Source organism: Phoenix dactylifera, chromosome 17, assembly GCF_009389715.1.
Source record: "Phoenix dactylifera cultivar Barhee BC4 chromosome 17, palm_55x_up_171113_PBpolish2nd_filt_p, whole genome shotgun sequence".
NCBI lineage: Eukaryota > Viridiplantae > Streptophyta > Magnoliopsida > Arecales > Arecaceae > Phoenix > Phoenix dactylifera.
Window position 1 is genome coordinate 3,480,185 of NC_052408.1, and position 20,897 is coordinate 3,501,081.

The 20,897-nt window shown below is 36.2% G+C and overlaps 2 protein-coding genes across 3 annotated transcripts; one reads left to right on the plus strand and one right to left on the minus strand.

The window, feature by feature from the left end:
* The first annotated feature begins 8,396 nt into the window (after positions 1-8,396).
* LOC103721858 (aluminum-activated malate transporter 10-like) lies at positions 8,397-11,285 on the plus strand. The gene is made up of 6 exons (XM_008812221.3): positions 8,397-8,736; positions 9,478-9,618; positions 9,740-10,012; positions 10,117-10,232; positions 10,314-10,457; positions 10,557-11,285. The coding sequence occupies exons 1-6, from the start codon at positions 8,397-8,399 to the stop codon at positions 10,977-10,979; spliced, it is 1,437 nt and encodes a 478-aa protein (XP_008810443.2). The 3' UTR covers positions 10,980-11,285.
* Positions 11,286-13,117: 1,832 nt separating this feature from the next.
* LOC103721853 lies at positions 13,118-16,666 on the minus strand. 2 transcript variants are annotated; one of them, XM_026810317.2, is made up of 3 exons: positions 16,481-16,656; positions 15,245-15,277; positions 13,118-14,060 (listed from the first exon to the last, which is right to left on the minus strand). In XM_026810317.2, exons 1-3 carry the CDS (start codon positions 16,572-16,574, stop codon positions 13,351-13,353), a joined length of 837 nt encoding a protein of 278 aa, XP_026666118.1. In that variant the 5' UTR covers positions 16,575-16,656; the 3' UTR covers positions 13,118-13,350. The 2 variants fall into 2 exon arrangements, with proteins under 2 accessions (XP_026666118.1, XP_008810437.1); XM_008812215.2 differs by lacking the exon at positions 15,245-15,277 and having other exon boundaries at positions 16,481-16,666.
* Positions 16,667-20,897: the final 4,231 nt, after the last annotated feature.

Genomic DNA, 20,897 nt, shown 5'->3' on the forward strand with positions numbered 1-20,897 from the left:
AATTTACTATCCCATACATGTGAGTGATAAGTGCTTTGCTTTCTCATGCAAGAAAAAGGCAAATGTAACCTAATTGCAAACCTGGTGTTCACTTAGCATGGTATAAAGAAATTTAGGAAAAGGCCTTAATAGCTACCGGCCGGCTTCTTAGACCTGACCCAATCCTAACTAAGGAGAAAAGGAGGCTTTATACTGCAGCCACGTAATGATTTAGTTTACATGATTCAGTTATTATAAAATAGATACATGAACTTAGTGGGATTGTATTGGGTTCTTTTTCTTCCTTTCTTTCTTTTAATTAGTGTTTTTTTTTGTAGGCATTGGTGTAGTTTTTTAGGAAATTCTGATGTCACTTAGAAAGTCAATTGGGATCATAGTTGTCATCTTAGTGGAAAGGTGGGATCCGACCACATCAGATTTCATTACAAAAATAGAAGTTAACTTAATTATACTTCTGGATCCCTCCATGCACATTTTAGGTATGGTTAAGACTAATGTTATTGATACTATTTCAGATGTTCCATACTTTTTCACCTTTTCTAGTATTCAACCTCTTTTTCTTCTTCTTTTTTTTCTTTTTCCTAGGACGGGCGATTCATGTCTGACGAGTATGAATACACCCAATAAAATCAGAAAACAGAATATCTCGGAGTGTCAGAGGCAGCTCCTCATCCCCAGCCTACACAGTGCTACCTATATGGCTGGCCCCATAGGCGACTCTCCAATCTGCAGCCTCATTAGCTTCACAAAAGACATGTTTGGGCTGAAAGGCCACTCCATCCTTCGTCATGGCCCAGATGTAGCAGAGTAGAGAGCGGTCATCACCCGCAGTATTCAATCCTTTAGGGGGCGTTTGGTAACCCCAACAGGATCACCACGGTGATCTAAGATCCTCGGTGATCCGAATACTGGGGTGATTTGATCCCCAGTGATATAAGATCAATGTGTTTGGTAGGCAATGGTCCAGTGATTAAAAATTCCTGGGTATCCATGAGTAACTTGTTTGGTATGGTGCGAAAATGCAAAATCACTGACCACATAATACCACAAATACCCCTGATATATCTTAGATGGATTTTTTTTTGTATTTTTAATTCTCATAAATTAAAAATATAAGTCAATATACTAATTTCTATAATAGCTCCATAATTTTGTCACATATTCTACTTTTAGTAGCCCTTATCATATATTTATTAATCATATAAAATATATTATAATATAATATTAACATATTTATTAATATATTAAATATTAATATATTTATAAATATATTAATTATTAATATATTCTATAAAAATATATTTATTACTCTTATAAATTATTAATCTTATAAAAATATGTTATTTTTTATTATAGAATTAATATTTTTATTTATACTTATAATAGATTTTTTAATACTAATAATTATTTTGATTAGAAAAATAAGGTAAATAGGAGTAATATAGTAATATATTAAATATTTTTATTATATAAATATAAAATATAATAATATATTTCTACTATAATTTAAAATTATCCTTAATAATAATAGCATAATAATATGATTAGTAATATATTATAATATAATTTATATCATTAATATAATATATAATATCAACATAATATTTTATATATATATATATATAACATTAACATAATATATTGATGGTATATTGATATATCAATTTTTTTGCTAACTTGAGAAGTATTTTTTTCTTTAACTTTCAACCTAGGATTACTGCCCTGGGGTGATCTTGGATTTCTGACCTCAAGGATGGGTATCCCATCACCGAGTTGGGGGGTGATTTGAGGAGTGGAGGTGATTTAAGATCACCGCCACGTAGGATCACCGTAGTGCAACCAAACACGGTGATCTCATCACCTTCACTCACATCACCTTTGATCCTGGGACAATCACCCCATACCAAACACCTCCTTAGTGTGCAACAAAAGAGACCATATCTGATGCAACTCTTTATTCCAATCATTTAAATAGAAATAGGTGAAGTTTTATTCATGTCAAATGTAGAACCTTGTTCTATATAAGGGAGGTGCAATTCTCAAGTTATAGCCTTGCACCATGCATGGTGGACAGAATTAACTTGACATATTATATATTTTCTCAGTGGTTGGACATAGTGCATGTTATAGTATCTTATCTTTATTGAGCAAATAATAGCTGTAAAGAATCTCAAAGTTGGTGGACAAAAATTCATGACCTAGCAATTTTGAGTTTGCTAGAATGGAATGGTAACTTGTGATATTGCAATGTAAAATGACGAGGGAGATCAAGGCATGTTGTGCACTTATAATAGCATGACATCTAGAGTTCCTCATTATTCCAAGCAAAAGTCAGCAACTTAACATTTGCATCACATGTCAGCACATTATTTATAAGTAGTTAATAAGTAATTAATAAGTGCAGGGAATGTAGAACTAAATAAAATAAGTGTACCTATTCATCTTTTTACACGAATATGTATGATAATTCGCTTTATTAATATATTTTAATATTCTTCTCTCATCCTTATTTCTTTCTATCTGTCTAATCTAATAAGGAGTTTATTATGAAAATGAAAGATTTTATTAGGAGTTTGCAACTCTAACTAATTCGATCCATCCAACAAACGGGGATTCATAGTAAAATAAAAAAATGGGGGATTTAATATTTCTATCTATTAGAAAGAGAAAGATATCTTATGATATGATAAGTATATCCATCCTAAGCATAGTTCATTAACATTTTACTGGATGCTTGAAAGATTTAAGTCTGGTAATTTGTTCTATGTAGTGTTCAGGGTTTTATTATGGGAATCGAGATTAAAAGATAACAAGGATCTTGTTGCAGGAAATTCAAAACAGCATTTTGCCTATTATGTTTTTAGCCAATATGGTTTGTTTGGAACTTAATCTTGGGCAAGAAGCATTTTAAGTATGATGACGGTTTATTTGTCAAAGATCTCTGGCCACCACAAAAAATCATAAAATCCGCAATATTATTTTAGTGACATTTTTCAAAAATATTAGGAAATAACTCTTTGCCCTATTTTTATGATAAATTGCTAGCTATTAACTTATAGCTCATCTTTATCATAAAATCCATAACATTATTTCTATAGCATTTTTAAAAAGCATTGTGAAATAATACCTTGCCCTATATTTATGATAAATTATCAGATATTAGACTGTAGTTCATATTTATTACAGAATTCATGATTTTATTTTACTGTCATTTGAAAAAAATATGGAAATAGTATTTTGTCCCGTATTTATAATAAATTGCCAAGTATTAGTTTGTAGCTTGTCTTTACTTTCCTATCGATAAGTCAGAAATACTCTTTGAAGACCTATTTAGCTAATAAAAAAATAAAAATATTGGTTAACAATATACATTAATGATGGAATCAATTTCAATCCCAAATAAGGATGCTAGAGATTGATTTGGCCAAGGATCTCGACCAATGATCCGATCAAATTTTGTATTAAAAATATATCAAATTACAAATAATTTAAATAAAGTATGTAACATTAAAATTTATATATTAAAAAACATTGTTACTCTTTCTTGTAGAATAAAGAAAATTATCTATATTTTAAAGAACTTGTATGGAAAAAATTATATACAAACATAGGAATATATGAATGAAGTTATTGATATTGTTAAATAATTTAAACAATATGGTTTTGAAAATATCATAAAGAACAAAATGAAGTTTTTCATTCTTCATGTTCATTAAAGGGAAAAAGATTGATTTTTTTATGAAAAGAAATAATTATTAAAATATAATATATCAAAACATATTTCAAATAAGTATATTTATAGTGTGAATAAACTTTTAATAAATATAATGAACTTTAACTTTAACAAAGTAGATTATTATCGTGGTGGCTAGATGGATCTTAGTCAACCTAGTAGATTGTGCCTGACACTTGTCTAGTATTTTCAAAAAATATGGAGGATATAATGGGTGCATGGCATTTTTTTCAATTTTTTTTACTACTTTATAACTATTGGGAATTCTATGATTTTTTGTAGTGATCTTTCATTCTTTTCAAGTGTATTCTGGGGACAAGTTATGAATTGAAATCACTACTGCAAAGTTTAGATTGCTAGCGGAAGCAGTCTATGCAGCCTATAAGAAGTGATACATCAACCCTAGTAGACATTCTTATCCAAAAAATATAAAAATAAATATAAAAAATAATTTGCCTGGAATGCTTTTTATTGAGCTCATCAGAATAAGTGAATAACCAAAGCTTGCATATAATCATATGCCTACTGCAACTTTCTAAGAGGAAACTGTGAATTCCCTAGTAGACTATTGGAAGTACAGTGTATTTGCAGGTACTCTAACCCAATGCCTTCACATTTTCACCCCTTAGATCTTGCACGCGCTCCCATTTGTAGACTTCTCTTCAAGGAGAGCTCTAAATTGGGATATGCCTTTCACTAGCAACATCTCTTATTCCTTACCAAATTTTGTGTTTATTTCTGTGGAAGTCTAGATCATCACCTTGTAAAGGAGTTTACAATCATTCAGCATTATTTATATAATCTATCACAAGGCACCACATCTTGGTACTTCGTTCCGAAGTCTAAAATAGTTTAACTTGTTTGGTCACAGATTCACTTTCTTCGCCTTCTATCTCTTAGTTGTCGTATTGATTGCATATAAAACTATTAAAACATGCTTAATCATCTATGACCTAATCCTTGGGTGCCATCCTTTTAATGTACTAAATGGCACTATATCTTACATATATATTATTATTCTTAAAGAATAAGAAGAAGTAGGGGTGAAAGTGGATCGGATAATATTCATCTAGATTCGTTTTCGTATCTAAATCTATTCGGATATGAATAGAAATTTGAGTATCTAACTAATATCCGTATCTATATCTATAAAAAAATAGATATAAATAGATCACTATCCAATTCGTATCCGAATATCTAATTTTGTTTGTAACCGTATTTAGTTTTATATAGTACTTATGAACTTTTAAGAAAAATAAATGATCATATTAACATGCTATTAACTTGATTTACCATCCACTTAATAATATCTTTAATTCTATGATTATAAAGTTTAATTATTCGATTTATACCGTATTTATATCTATATGTTTGGTATTCGATTTGTATTCATATCCGTTTGCACCCAACTAGCATCTGTATCTGTATCTGTATTCGTCAAACAAAATAAATATGGATATGAATATGTTAGTATCCGATTCATTACCAATCCGATTTTAGCCCTAACGAAAAGCATTCTATGTCTATTAAAATGGCAGGCATGCCATAAAATTCAACAGACCATCGCAACCAATTGCCTCAACTACTCTACACTCCTTTATGCAATTTCATATTCTTTGGTCTCTAATGATTGCATAGCTTGATTTTTATGCATTTGGAGATTCCATCAGGTCCAAAGAAAATTATTATACAACGACAGCTTGTGCTTGCCACATTTGAATTATCCATGTGAGATATAAAAAGAAGATAGAGTGGGAATGGAGTATGACAGCAGAATAGTTATGTTAAGCTTAACCGGGATGATGTTTGGGCAGGAAGTTTTTGATTTTAGGTCATGATCAGGTGACGTCAGTCCAATAACCAAACAGACAAAGGATAGTGATATGTCACTGTGATTGAAGATAAGGAAACACAATAATTGGACTAAATACTTTCTCAAAAAAAGAGAGGAACGAATATAGAACAAATTATATCTTTAAGTAAATCCTCAGTTCAATTGGTCCCGCATGCAATACATGTTAGGTAAAAGCTTTGAATTGGAATAATCAGGAGGATGGTGAACTAACAATAAACACCATTCAACACTTTTCTGCTTCGCAAACTGTTTGTCTAATACATGATACTAAAATGATGGTACCATGCATTAGTATGAATTTCCATCCTCTATTTCTATTATAGATAATCTCTTTTTTATTTTAACTAGATCCCTGATGTCCTCATGTTGAAAAGAATGTGCCACATCAATTGTTCATATAGGAGTGACATATATTGGTTTCCCTATCAGATCTCTCTTGGTTAATCCATTCTATGGATGGAGACACACAATCTCACCAATATTTCCAAGTCATATGCATGAATTGGTGTTCATATATTTAGTAGTCACATTCCATGTTTGCTTTACATATTATGCCACATTAATCTGCTGTAGTATATAAGAGACCAGTTTGCTTTTAAAAGTTGTGAGGTTTTGCACATACAACTGTTTTTGACATTTTGGGAAGATCTTTTGATGAGCAACAATGGATATATTCAAGTTCTTGGGTAAATTTGGCTATTTTTTCTGAATTAGTGTTGGTTAGAAGCTATTGTTGTAATTGAGTGGCATTTGATTTATCTTGTCAGAATCACAAGCAGACTGGAGGTTCATCCACGAGACTAAAACTTCGCTCATCTTTTTCTTTAAAAAAGGAAAAAATAATTTTATTTTTCTATTTCATCATAGTCGGTATATCTCAGGGGTTATATATACTCATGTACATGTTCTATATAAGAAAAATAATATAGGCTAATATAAGTTTATGCTAATAAAAAAATTTCACTAATACAAGTTGTTATGTGATCCCTAAAATCATTCTAACAAGATCATGCTAAAAAAAAATAATAATATTGACCGATATAGGATTATGCTAACAAAGAAAAAAAATAATGACCGATATAGGATCATGCTAATAAAGAAAAATAATATGGGCTAATACAAGTTATTACTTCATCTCTAAAATTATACTAACATCCTCCCTCTAACTTAAAATGGTACTATAGGTGCCAATTTAAGTTTAGAAACTAGATCACGAATATACCTAGAAACTAACATACTAGATCAAAAGCTGAAGTAGTAGCTTAAAAACTGACGTGATCAACTAGGAGCTGACATAGTAGCTCAAAAGCTGACGTAGTGAAACATCAAGAGCTAATGTAGCAGCATAGAGCATGATGTGGTAGAACACGAGCTGTTATAGCAACTCAGAAGCTGATGTGGCAGATTAGAAGTTACCATAACAACTCAAAAGCTGATATAGTAGACTGATATGTCTGACTGACGTGACAGACTGACATGCCTGTCGATGTGGCTGATTGACTTGTCTGATGATGTGGCAACGAGAAGACATATAGAAGATGATAGTTGCAGTGACGACAGAGCTCAGAAAGAAGGCAAACGAAGGTCGATGATCCTCATAGACGGAGGCACCATAGAAGAAGAGCATTGGTTGATTGGCTTGTTTGATGATGTGGGAGCGAGAAAACACATAAAAGATAACGCTTGTAACGAGAATAGAGCTCGGAGAGAAGGCAACTGAAGGTCAATAATTCTTGTAGACAGAGATACCATGGAAGAGGAGTAAGAAACTTCGAACTAGATGGTAAAGGAGCTGGAGGCAGAAAATAAAACTGGAGATGGAGAGAAAAAGACCGAGCCACAGTGAGAAGAGACGACCGAAGATCTAAAGCTGAGAAGAAAAGTGGTGGAGAGGAGCTGTGGATCCATTAGAAAACAAAAAATCTTCGGATATTAATCTACCATAAATAAAGGATATGCGAGGAAACAGAGGATATATGGATCCACCGATAAATAGAGGATCTTTGGTGTTAATTCACCTAGAAACAAAGATCGATAGATCGATAATGGGGGTCTTCAAGACATGGCAACAATAACCACAACAAAGACGGAAGAGATGCTTATGGCAGATTAGGTGATCGGTCGTTTTGATACCATGTTAAAATATTTGCAAAAGAAGAAAAAAACAAAAAAAAGAGAGAGAAAAATGATTGTATTTCTCTGTTTTATAATATTCGGTACATCTCACTGGTTATATATACTTATGTACAGACTCAATACAAAAAAAATAATATAGAAATATATAAGATTATGCTAATAAAGAAAAATAATACTCGCTGATAAAAGTTGTTATTTAATTCCTAAATTTTTTTTAATAAGATCATGCTAATAAAGAAAAATAATATTGATCGATATAGGATCACGCTAACAAAAAAAAAATAATACTGATTGATATAGGATCACGCTAACAAAAAATAATATGGATTAATACAAGTTGTTACGTGATCTCTAAAATTATGCTAACAAAGGACTTTTTTAAACCGTATTTCTGCTTTACTCTTGGGCCTACTAGCAATATATTATAAGTAATTCTTCCCTTATAAAAATCTCCATTCCCCTCAACTACAGAAAACGGGCAGCTGAGCCTCTCACACCAGTGGCCTTGGCGCTTCCTCACATTCCTCTCTTCTATCCTTGTCATTCAAAACTTCAAATGTTCCCCTACATCTTTGGAAATAAGACAAGGGAAAGGTGACCCTCTAAACTTGGAGGGAAAAGTTCGGCATCATCCCTAGTGATTGCCTTAATCTCTCTCTCTTTAGGACAGCAATGGTCAGTGGCAAAGAAGTAGCTCAGAGTTTAAAATGGAGAGTGATGGTTCCCGGTGGTTCATCAGTGAGGTTGGAGATGGAGTCTGGGCCAGTTGATCGAGAATGGCCATGGCTGTATCATTTGGTGTTAGCTGCAAAATTAAAGGTCTCAGGGTTCATGAAGAGGGCCTGGAAGATTGGAGCTGATGATCCAAGAAAGGCTGTCCATTGCATAAAAGTGGGGCTTGCACTCACTTTGGTGTCTGTCTTCTACTATATCAGGCCATTGTATGATGGAGTTGGAGGAACTGCTATGTGGGCTATCATGACAGTAGTGGTGATCTTCGAATTCACAGTCGGTAAGCGTATAGAGAAAATAAACTTACATATGCATAATATGCCTACATAAATACATATTAAGTACATGAATACTTCCCAATACATAGTACATAAAGATTCACATGTAGCAAGAATTGTAAAGATGTCTCCATGCTAGTTCAACATTATAACTAAATTTATCTTCAACTCTCAAGAAAATTTATCTTACACCTGTTAGTTCAACATTATAACTAAATATATCCATGTGCATATACCAACACAAAAACATGCATGCATGTATTCATAACTACATGCATACATTCCAATATATAGGTAGTAGAGATTCACCATAAGTAGCTAGAGTACTAGTAAAAACTTCCATGCCAACAGTTCTTGTCTCTCAATTAAGAATCTCGATTCCAAACTTTGATTACCTGAAAATTGTACTTTCTAAATCAATAGGATTACATGAGACCTAGGTATTTGCATTAGATGCTGCTATCATGGGGTTGCTGCCACATAGATATGTATTGTTAATAATTTCGATATATTGGTCCTTGGAATTTAGGAAATAGATTAGCACTTGTTAGCCTCAAACTCACGGGAATTGTGTTATTCATATAACCCTTCTCACCCCCCAAGTAAGTTTTCATTTCACAATGTGTAAGATCACAATATGCTTCTTTTCGAGTTACATTTATTACTGTACTAATTTCATTCCATGCATAAACATAAAAAAGTCTAACCACATCCTCTCTCATGAACTTCATTAATTCATGCAGGTGGTAGCTTGTACAAAGGACTCAATAGAGCCATTGCTACTCTGAGCGCTGGTGCTCTTGCGGTTGGAATTCACTGGCTTGCAAGTAAATCAGGAGAAACAGCAGAGCACATGATTCTTGGGAGTGCAGTCTTCTTATTATGTATGATACACAGCTATGAGTAAATTCTACCTTTTCTATCATTTTCTTGCGTACGTAGTTCCCTCTCTGTTTTAAGAAAAGAAAACTAATCTATGCTTATGCGTAATTTTTGTTTACTCAGCATCAGCAGCAACCTTTTCTCGATTCATTCCAACAATCAAAGTCCAGTTCGACTATGGAATCACAATATTTATCCTCACATTCAACTTGGTTGCACTCTCTGGCTACCGTGTGGATGAGCTGCTTGAGTTGGCCGAGCAACGACTCACCACCGTTGCAATTGGAATCTCCATCTGCCTCCTGGTCTGCATTCTGGGTTGCCCGGTATGGGCTGGCGAGGAACTTCACCTCCTCATCACCTGCAACATGGAGAAACTCGCTGATTCCTTAGTTGGTACATCCAATTCCAAAATCCATCCATGGTATTCAAGTTCATGATAAGCTATACTACTATATATCCCTTTATGTCTGATTTTTCTTTGTTGGATTAAATTACAGTATGTGTAGATAAATACTTACAGGAGGGAGGGATCGATGGTGACAAGGAAGCCTCGCATCAAAATTTGCAAGGTTATAAATGTGTTCTTAATTCGAAGGCCTCAGAAGATTCTCTGGTGAGTATATATACCTGGTACAGATAAACTGCATGCTTTATTTTCTTTGTTCTTCATTCACTTGTGACCTTGTCTCTGCAGGCTAATTTAGCAAGATGGGAACCAGCTCATGGCCGCTTCAGGTTTCGATATCCATGGAGACAATACCTAAAAGTTGGTGCTGCCATGCGCTACTGTGCTTACTGCATAGAAACCCTTAATAGTTGCATGAATTCAGAATCTCGGGTAGATTTCAGTATCTCTTTCTTTTCTTAATACATGTAGGCCTAGTAATTAATAATATGTTTTTATATCAAAATTTTTGAGACACATGTCCAATGGCAGGCTCCTGAGTATATAAAGAAGCATATTAGGGATGGTTGTGTTAAATTAAGCTTGGAATGTTCAGAGGTTTTGAAAGAGTTGGCAAGCTCAATCAAGTCGATGAAGAAATCCTCGAGAATAAATTATTTAGTTGGAGAGAAGAACAATGCTGTGGAGGAGCTCCTTGATGCCTTTAAATCTCTCCAACAAGCAGATAGTGCGCCACTACTTGGATCTCTGCCTCTTGTCACGGTTGCTTCGCTGTTAATCGAGATATCGGTGAGGACGGATGGGGTTGTTGACGCAGTTGAGACCCTGGCCAGCCTTGCATGTTTTGAGCCTGTTGACGGCGAGAAGCCCGGGCTATCCAAGCCCCCAACCAGTTCTCTTTCTTCCATTGTGTCCCAAGGAGAGGATGCCATGAAAACCCTTGAACATGTCTGAATTCCATGTCCTTGCTAATCTAGAAGTAAACAAGAAAAATGACTGCTAGGATTTGCTTGGTTGAGCAATAAAAGAGAGGAGTATTAAGAGACTGTTTGATTGGATATGTGCTTGGCTCTTTTCCTTCTGAACATTGAGTTGTTAGCTCTAGTTATAAGAACTCTAAATTTCTAATATTGCAATGTTTGTAAGAATACCAGTCAATTATTAATTTAGGTAAAGGCAGGTTTTCTGGTTGCACTGCACACACATCCTTTTAGGAGCAAGCTATGTGCTCCTTTTCAAGAATAAAAATAAAGGGTTGTTCCCCCATATGCTCTATGTTTTACTGTGTATTCTATTTCAATGCATCCAGTAGTGCTCCTTGGCTTTTGTATTTTGTATAGGCGCATTAGCAGGATCCACCTAGGAGGTGGGTGTCCTCAGAGGCAGAGAAGGCCATGGAAAAATACAAGTAATTGTAAACTTGAATTTGTTAGTTTGGATGTTAATGAATTTAGGCTGAAGGCTAAAGATATTTCTTGCTAAAGAATAGCTCCACCAGACCACCAGTTAAGATACTTATTGTGAAAAAATGGAGGCATGGAGAGAAAGATCAGGAGGGAAAAAGGAATGGAGATGCAGAACTTATGTATATTGTGCAATATGCACAATATCTTCTTCAGTATTGGGATTATATCACCTACCCAGAGCATTGGCTGATCACATCCTATCTTAATTATTGATGTACTGTGTAGATATCGAACAACATCTTATCCCTTTTCTTTGTAAAGAACAATATCTTATCCTTTCCTTGATAGCTTAAAAGAATCTAAATAACATATATGATGAAACAAGATCTGATTTTGTTTTTAGGTTAGATTGTAATCTAGTTTTAATTTGAATTTGTAGTATCATGAACATAACACTCATATCTAACATCAGCACTTACATATGATTGGGCTCTTTGTTATAATTTATATCTTAAAAATATCAAGCGCTTTATTGCGCAATAGTTTCTTAGCCAATGAAAAGCAGTAGAAACAGAAGCTTAGGGAGAGAGAGGAGGAAAGGAATGGAAGAACTCAAAAAGGAAAAAGAAAGAATTTATACCACTTGTTGTGACTAGGGCAATGGAGGCAAAGTATAAGAAAATTATATTAAGAAATCTCTTATCCTCTTGCTAGACTTCAAATTTAGCAGATAAGTTTAGAATTTCTTCAGACTTAGACTAGGCATTTTGTGTGACTCTGAAAATATTTTAGGTTGGAGAAGGAAAGAGGGGAAAAACTACAATAGAACAGAATTGGTATCAAAACTAGAATCTTAATTCCCAATTCGTAAGAAAAAAAAAAAATCAGTATCTCAACCCTTTTTTCATGTCAATGAAATGAAGTTGATCAACAGCAAACGTGAATTTAGTCATGTTAAGCTCAAGGCCCATTTCATCAGTATGAATGGCAAATGAAGCAATTGATACAAACATTTTTTGCCTCTGTTACTGTAGGGCTTCAATTCTAACACAAGCAAACAAAGATGCAACTGCAATGACATAATCATTAGAAAATCACACAGGTGAGTCACACCCTTGCGATGAAATATGAGGTAATATTAAGATAAAAAAATAAAAGTCATTAGAAAATCATTTTACTTCCCTAGATGACATTTACTGCAATATGTCCCCATTTGGACCGTAAAAAAAGAAAAACAAAAGACCATATTTATGTAAAAAGTTTTGAAAATGAGCTATGAAAATCTTAATCATTGCAAATTTCTGCCTCTCTAATGACTAATCTCACTTCCATCTCAACGGGGCTTGATTCTCCTGTACCTCTTGTCTTTAACAGGGCTGAGCAAGCATAACATAGTTTACCAGGAAAAAGTGAACCTCTTAACACAATGATTAAAAGGGATAAAGAAAAGAAAAAGGAAACAAAAGGAAAAGAATTGCCGGATCTTTAGGAAAGCTAATGTTTTGTATTCTTCATTTAATTGCTTGACTGCTACTGTGGCCACATGCAAAAGTTGGAAATGCCATCACTTTCTTTATCCATGCAAGGTGACAGAAGATGCAATTTGGTGTGTCCTAAGAAAGGTTTTTCTAATCTCTGTGCAGTTTAGTGCTGGACCACAGGAAAAAGAAATCAAATACACACCAATTAAGCATGAACTCTTTTAAATGCTTGTATTTTTTATTCCCACAATCATGTGCTCCTTACAAGGATGATTCACAATGATCTGACAATTGATGCTATAGGTCAAGTTCAATGGCAGAAACCAACCTACACTGACTTCATCACCATCAAACTAATTAAACCACACCAAATTAACTGATAAAGGAAGAATAGACGGAAGCCCCACCAATGCACACCATGCAACATAGCCACAAATGTTATTTTGGTGTTTCCTCTTCCATGGGCAGCAAGGTAACCAGTCTCTCAGAACCCTTCTCTGCTGCTTCTTCCTCATGCTGGTGCTGCCAACCAAGGTTTGCAGCCAAGTCCTCAACTGCAACCTTGACCACATCCTTTCTAACCCCTATGTCGGTGATGTATCTTCCCGCACAGTACATCCCAGCAGTCACAGTGGCCATTCCCACTGGACCTGCCACCAGCAAGTTGAAGGGTGTAGAAAAAAGGGCTGCCAATGGAACACCTATGACCGATGATGCTTGTCCACTCCTACCTATGCCCAGTTCATCAAGGGATAGAAGGCCTGTCTTGCAGTAGAGTGCGAAATCCTCACAATTGTTCTCGAACAGATCATAGTTTCCAAATCCATTCTGAAGTAGGAACATCGCTCTACTAATCACCGTCTCTGGTGGGTCGGATTCTGCTGTCGTGCATGTACCACCTCGGACTTTGGCAAGAAATACCGACGGTGGCACTCCATATTCAAAGCGGTGGAGGGAGCCATTGCCAAGGAAGCAATCCAAGCAAGAGAGAACAACTCCACTGCTGGGTTGCTGAAAACCACAGTCAGGGAAGGTTGGGCAAGGTGTTGGAACGCCTGAGCTCAAACCAGAGGAGTTGGACGAGTCGGTGCCGGATGTGTCCTTTTTGCGCGTAAAGTGAACCACTTTGCTTCCTCCAACATAAATACCTGCATATTTGCATTTTTGGGAGTCATCAAATTGATGAGACACATGAGTTGGTTTGACATCAATGTTCGAAATAATGAAACATTTTACGGATTGTAGAAGGACTGGACCAAATTGGATCATCAATTGTAATACTCATTAAAAAAAAATCATGAAATACATACAACAAGCTAATTCCTAGAATAAAATACAATTTAAGCAATCATTCAATATATTAAATTTCTGTGCAAACCGCAAGTAATGATATTAATTTCTAATTTTAAGTATGTGTAGAATGTAAAACACATAATTGATACTAATTTGAAATCTAAAAGTAGCAATTTTTGTGCAGCCATAAGCATCTCCATTTGCCTTATTATAAAGCTAATTTCCGCCACAAAGTGTGTTAAATCTCATGAAAATTGAATTGGCTACAGGATGCATGTCAATGGTAATACCCTACAAAATGCAGGACATTCAATGCATAAGTGATCCCATCAAATTAAATAAGGGCATCATCATCATGAGGCATCAGAAGTCGGTCCAAGAAACAAAGACAGGGTTTAAACTTCCGATACAATTCCAATCTACATTACATCTAGAGAGAAACCTGCAATACCTCCAACATATAAGTCATTCAGCAAAGTAATAAAATAGTTTGCCAGATGACAAGGAAGTCACAATAATTAATAAGTAGTGTGGAATGGTCTTTATTGATGAGAATCTTTAGAAAAAGCACAATCACAGGAATATCAGCTTTTTAAGGCACATCACATGTGTAAAGCTACCCATATTTGCTCTTAGACTTGGCTTCCCCAACAAGCCAGGGTCCTGCAATAATAGTTGAGGGTAAAAGATTGCTCAAACAATGAAGGATTGATTGGCCTTATATGCAGCAATAAGAACTGCACATTTTCCACTACTTCTTGGAACATCCTCAAGTGGAAAGGACTCTTCTTTATGCTTCCACAACAGGAATCACTGACAACATTCACAAAAGAAGAGCAAAAGTATAAATAGCAGAAAAGCAACTTCATGATAAACAAGCAAAAAAGAAAAGAAAAAAAAAGTAAAAGATCTCAACAGTGGATCAAAGAGAGAAACCAGTCAATAGGATCACCACTGAGCAAAATACTGCAGAAGTACTAAGAAAAAATGCATCAACAAGAAGACATAAACCTAATAAGATACAAGGCCAGAAGAATACCATCATGTAATCTCGCCATGGAAATAATCACAGCTAGAGCCAATCAGGTCAAGGAAAAAAAACAGCAAAGAGATATCTGGAATTAGTCCTTCACAAAAGATATCTTTTAAAGTAAATTTGTTCAAAATAGCTCCACAGCGGCATGCAATAAGAGGACAAAGTACACAAAACATAACAGTCTATGATCAGGAACAAAGGTACCAGGACGGAAACCTGCAGCAAAGTTCTGATGCAGTAGAAGAAAATGCAGCAGTTGATGAATGAAAAAGGACAGACAGAGGAAAAACAGATCTCCTGAGATATTAGGGAAGATGATCTCATTTTTTCTTTTGTCACCCAATTGTTGCATGTTGATTCTGGATTTTAGTAGGTATATCATCTAAGTTAGCACCAATATTAGATAATTTGTGAATATCAATGGGCAATAACTTTCTACAGCTTCTAAGAGCACTAATAACCAAGATTGATACTATTATTACCTTTCTGTTCTAAAACATACAGCCTTCATTCTCTAAGTTGCAAAATACATGTGCAACCAAGCCAATTACCCAGGAACATTTCCCCGGTTGTGGTTTCTAAGAGCAGGACACAATGAAACAAGAAAACCATATGTCTCAAGAAACCAAGCTTGCTTTGCCTCCTTTGAGGTTTATACTTTCATCATGAGGGCAAACAATCCATTATATAATGCATCATCTGGCTTCAAGTTGGATTGCATTGCATGCAACTCTGATTCCTCCTCTTAATAGAAAAAAAATGTTTTTTTTTGTTTTTTTAGGACTTTTTTTTGGCAAATGCCAATATCAAGAATTCGCTTGAATTCGAGAAAGTCAAATGTAAAAATTCAAGAGAGAAAAAATCAAGAAATGCAAGAGACAACCATTTCCTGTTTGGAACAATGTGCATGACAAACATATGCAATCGAAACAAAAACAATGGATAGAAATGCATGAAAGAAAGAAAGAAAAGAATTCCAAGATAAGAACCGATTGGAATCGCATCAACATTCTCCACATATCAACTTAATTGTTCCAAAAGTATTATCCCATCCTTTTTCTTTGCCTTTTCCTTTCTACACAGATAAGAAGCAGTCCCGAATCAGTCCACAATGTGCCCCAAAACCCAAATCCACATAAATCCAACAACACAGCGGCTAAAATGAGATTGCTCAGTCCGAGATCGGAAGTGTTTGTCGAGGATTCAAGCGAGAAGAAGAAGAGATGTTAGGAGTCATACCATGGTGGGAGTAAGTGAAGAGCGCCCTCCAGGCGTAGACGTGATCTCCCGGCTTAATTTCCGACCTCTCAATTTTGTGCGACAAAAACCCCATCACTTCCTCCTCCTCCCCCTCCTCCTCCTCCTCTCTCTTGGGTTGACCCACCTTAATTTCTTCCCCTCTTCTTGCTTCCCTTCCTGCTCTCTCTCTCTCTCTCTCTCTTTATGTAGGAGGACCGTTGCTGCCAAATGTCTAAATCACCAGCCGTTGGACCTTGATCAGACTTACTGGAGAGAAGTGTTTGTCTTGATGATATTTTATCGACGGGGTTTGATAAATGCACTCCAGTTTTTTTTTTTTTTTTTTTTTTTTTTTTTTTTTTTTTTTTAAGGTGCAGGCGTGCAGCTAGTTGAGTTAGGAGTTACAAAATGGCATAACTGTGAAGGACTGGTCCCCTGATACGTCCAGAGAACCTCCTCGAAATGCTGCACTGCATAGGAGATGACCTAGTTGGTTGTCCTGTTCGTCTTCCTATACGCGTATACCGTCTGAAACTTTATGCAATCTCGCACCATCCATCGAATACCGTCAATAAGAAGGCGTCCATCCGTCCTACTCCCCTTTTTCCATATCTAACTGATCACCGTGGCCGAATCTCTCTCAATAATAATGTGCTTCGTCTCCTATCACCTCTTGGCATAGGAGATGCCTTCCCAAGCATGGTAGTCTCCAATGCAAGAGGAGAGTGATCTGTTTGTTGTAGGGGGTGGTTTTATCGGTTAATTTAGAGATAATTAATATTATTAAGGAAAGAGATGGGGTTAGACTGACGACGTCAAGTGCCGCACGACAGGGATCGGCAAAAGGCCTGCGCAAGCAATCGGCAGAAGGCCTGCGCAAGCAATTGCGTGGTCTCCGCTCCGACCAAAGCCGAGGGTGAAAAAAGATGCTCGTGCGGATGTCGGCGAGCAGAAAGGCGTATGCAGGTTTCTGGATCCGTTTGCACGTTGCCCGCATGAGACTGTGCGATGGCTAATGGAGTAGCCGGTAGTAGACAAATTTCACTTGCTTCAAGGATAGGTAAAAAAAGAAAAAAAAAAAAAAAAAAAAAAAAAAAAAAAAAGGAGAGATTCACTTTGTTCAGTAAGAAGGATTCCTCGTAGGCTGCAGAAGTCATCCACTTATTCTTTCTTAAGGAGCCTACCATAGTTAGGGATATCCAGGACTTTATCTCGGCTGTGGCAGCAATCTGAAATATCTTTTTCACTTGGGAGCTTTCATATATCTTCGAGCTTCCTTAAGGTAAACTTTGATGATAGTGTGGATGATAGTGGCAACCGAGGAGAAGCTAGATTCATGATTAGAGATCCTAACTTGTGCCTTATTGCTGTTGGCGGGAGTTGGATTTATGACACCATTGTTTCAATTGCAGAGTTGAGGGAGGCTTGGGCGGGGGCCTGACTTATGCTTGCGAGCAGATTTCATTCAATCGAAGGATGACTCGGCTATTGTGATCGGATGACAGATTGCAGCTGCGAACAAACATCCCTTACTCTAGGATATCTAGCAGTGTATGATGAATTGCATTACTTTCAGAGCGAGTCATGGCTACTGCGAGGTAAATAGATCAGCAGATTGGGTTGTATCCTTCATAGTTAGGGCATCCATTGAAATATTCAAAAATTCTTGAATTACTTGGCCAAATGTCTTTCTGAAAATCTGAGACAAATTAATTTATAATTATTTATCTATTCTGTAATTATACATGAATCTATGATTTATTCATGACAAATTTAAGAAACCTTTGTGTGCTATAAACTAATGATGCCACGTATTCTTGTTGATAGAGGCATTTTTTTGCTATCATATGTTATTCATGTTTTTTAGGGATTTTTTTTCATTTTTGTTATTATATTTTTTGTTTTGGTCATCCAGAATGTTTCTGAATTTTTTATCAAACTGCTGGATTTGTTTTTCCCAAACTCTAAATCTTAATGTCTAGTTGAATTGATCCTTAGCATGTTTATATGCTAGGCATCATATTATATTTTAACATACTATTAACCATTCAAAGGGCATAATGATCTAACTAAATTCAAAACAAATTGTTTCCCTCCAAATTTACAAAAATAATTTTTTTTGGAAAAATGATATTACATATTTAATTTAGTGTGAACTCTTGTATGGTTAATTTTTAAACAGATTTCTTCCAATATGGAACCCTATATTCTTAGGTGTCACCAAAACTATAGATTCATTGAAAATAATTTTTGAGAAATGCAAACACAATTGAATATTATTTTTTGCTTGAGCATGCACAATGCAGGACCATAGATCTTATGTCTGTATTGAGCTCTTGAACTTTCTAAGCAACTATTAGAAAGGGGAAGTTATTAGTTGGATCAGGTCCACTAGGTTAGTGGTGGACCAGTCCAACCACAAAAGAACATGAACGACAGAAAGGAGCAATGTGATGAGACCCCCACAAAATTGTCCGGCAAAGGCACCCATCCAAGTGTGGTCCGGAGCATACAAGCCGACTCGAAGGGGCCAAACACAGGCTCAGTCACCATGTTCGGCCGTCTGATGGCCATGGAAGTTAGGCTACACCCAAATGGCCTGATCAAATTGAAGCGCAGCCTGCGCGCATGCATCAGCAGTGCGCAAGCCCATGCGCGCCCATGAGCAGCCACGTGCGCGCCCACACGTGCCCGCCACGTCCGCCGACCGCGCGCATTCAAGGGCGACAATCATGGGCAAATTCGAATTCAAATGCCCACCATGCACATAAGCTACATCCGCTGACCGCGCGCATTCAAAGGTGACAATTATGGGCCATTCGAATTCAAATGCCCGTCATGCACATAAGACACATCAGCCATCCGCGCGCATGGGCCACTCAATTCAAGGGCGACAATTATGGGTGCCGATTCAAATTCAAATGCCTGCCATGCGCATGCCACATCAACCATCCATGCGCATGGGCTACTCAATTTAAGGGCGACAATCATGGACGCCATTCAAATTCAAATGCCCGCCATGCTAATGCCATATCAACCGCCCCAACCTTTATTTGAATTCAAATTTTGAATTTGAATTCTGCAATCCACATAACAGCAGCAACCGACGCTCATTGATCACACCCAGCGCAAATCAAGCCACATCCCAAGCCACGCATTGCCCTCCATCTTTTCTTTGAATTTGAATTTCGAATTTAAATTTGAATTATTGTAGAATTTTACCTGTGTCCATGTAAATGCCTATATAAGGCGTAGGATAGGATTAGTGGAGGTAGCTTGAAAGTATTGTTTTTATCCACCTAGAGTGTGAGTCGGCCGCAAAGGCTTGGGAGGCCTAGTGCCTATTATAATCGGCCTTCGGGCTTGGACTAAGGTTGGGATAAACCAATCACTCCTTAGATTGTTCTTGTCTTTCTTTCTTTTGGAATCAAATCAGCAAGCTTTCCTCTCTATGCGCATCTTGTGAGGGTTGATTCAACTTGGCCGACCAAAGGGATAAGTTGCAACTAGTAATCCCCTTGATTGTTCAAGGATTCCAAGGAAGGAGCCAACCTCCTTCTTGTGCCATTTTCAAGATAAGCTGCAGCCAGTAATCTAGGGCTTGTGTCAAAGGGAGTCTAAGTATGCCGAATATTCAAATCAACTCGGCATTGCCTACCCTCGGTCGAGGCGGCACTACCAATCCAAGGGCAGATGCCAAGGAGCAATGGAACCCTAGTGGTGTGGGCGCAGCCGACGGACGCACCCCACCACAATGAACACCATGTTGTGCATGTCCTGTGTGTGCCCTTTTATAGTTCGATTGGTCCACTGTTGAGCTGGTGGATCTAGTCCAACAAATAACTTCACATAGGAAGATATTCTTGCCACTTTAGCAATGCCCAATATGTCACACATTAGACATGACTCCAAGTCATTCTTGCCAAATTTATTTGTTTTCTTCCAAGTTTCAATACCTAGTTGGGTTTTGTTTTCGTAGGAGTGTTGCTACATGTACCCCAATCCATATCGAAGATGAGCACAAACCAGGTTTAGTGCCCCATACAATAGGGATAAACAATTTAAAAGGAGCTTTGTTGTTCTTTTTATCCTTGACAATTAACGAGAAACTCAAATATGCAGCTAGATAAGAAATCAATATGAGAGATCACCTTCTTGTTTTTATGTTTCCCCATAGCATCAAATGGACAATGTTTACAAGTACTCAAGATATCTAAATTTTACACATTTGACAAACTATATAGGTCTGGCTTATATATTCCTGATTCTAACATGAGAAGCTCATCTTATTTGATCATAGAGGTGCATGAAGGCATACGAACATGAAATAATTGAAATTTGTTTATTTAATTGAGACACTAAACATCAATAGCCAAATCCAAAAATGTATTTTTTGAAAAAAATGAAAGAATGGAAG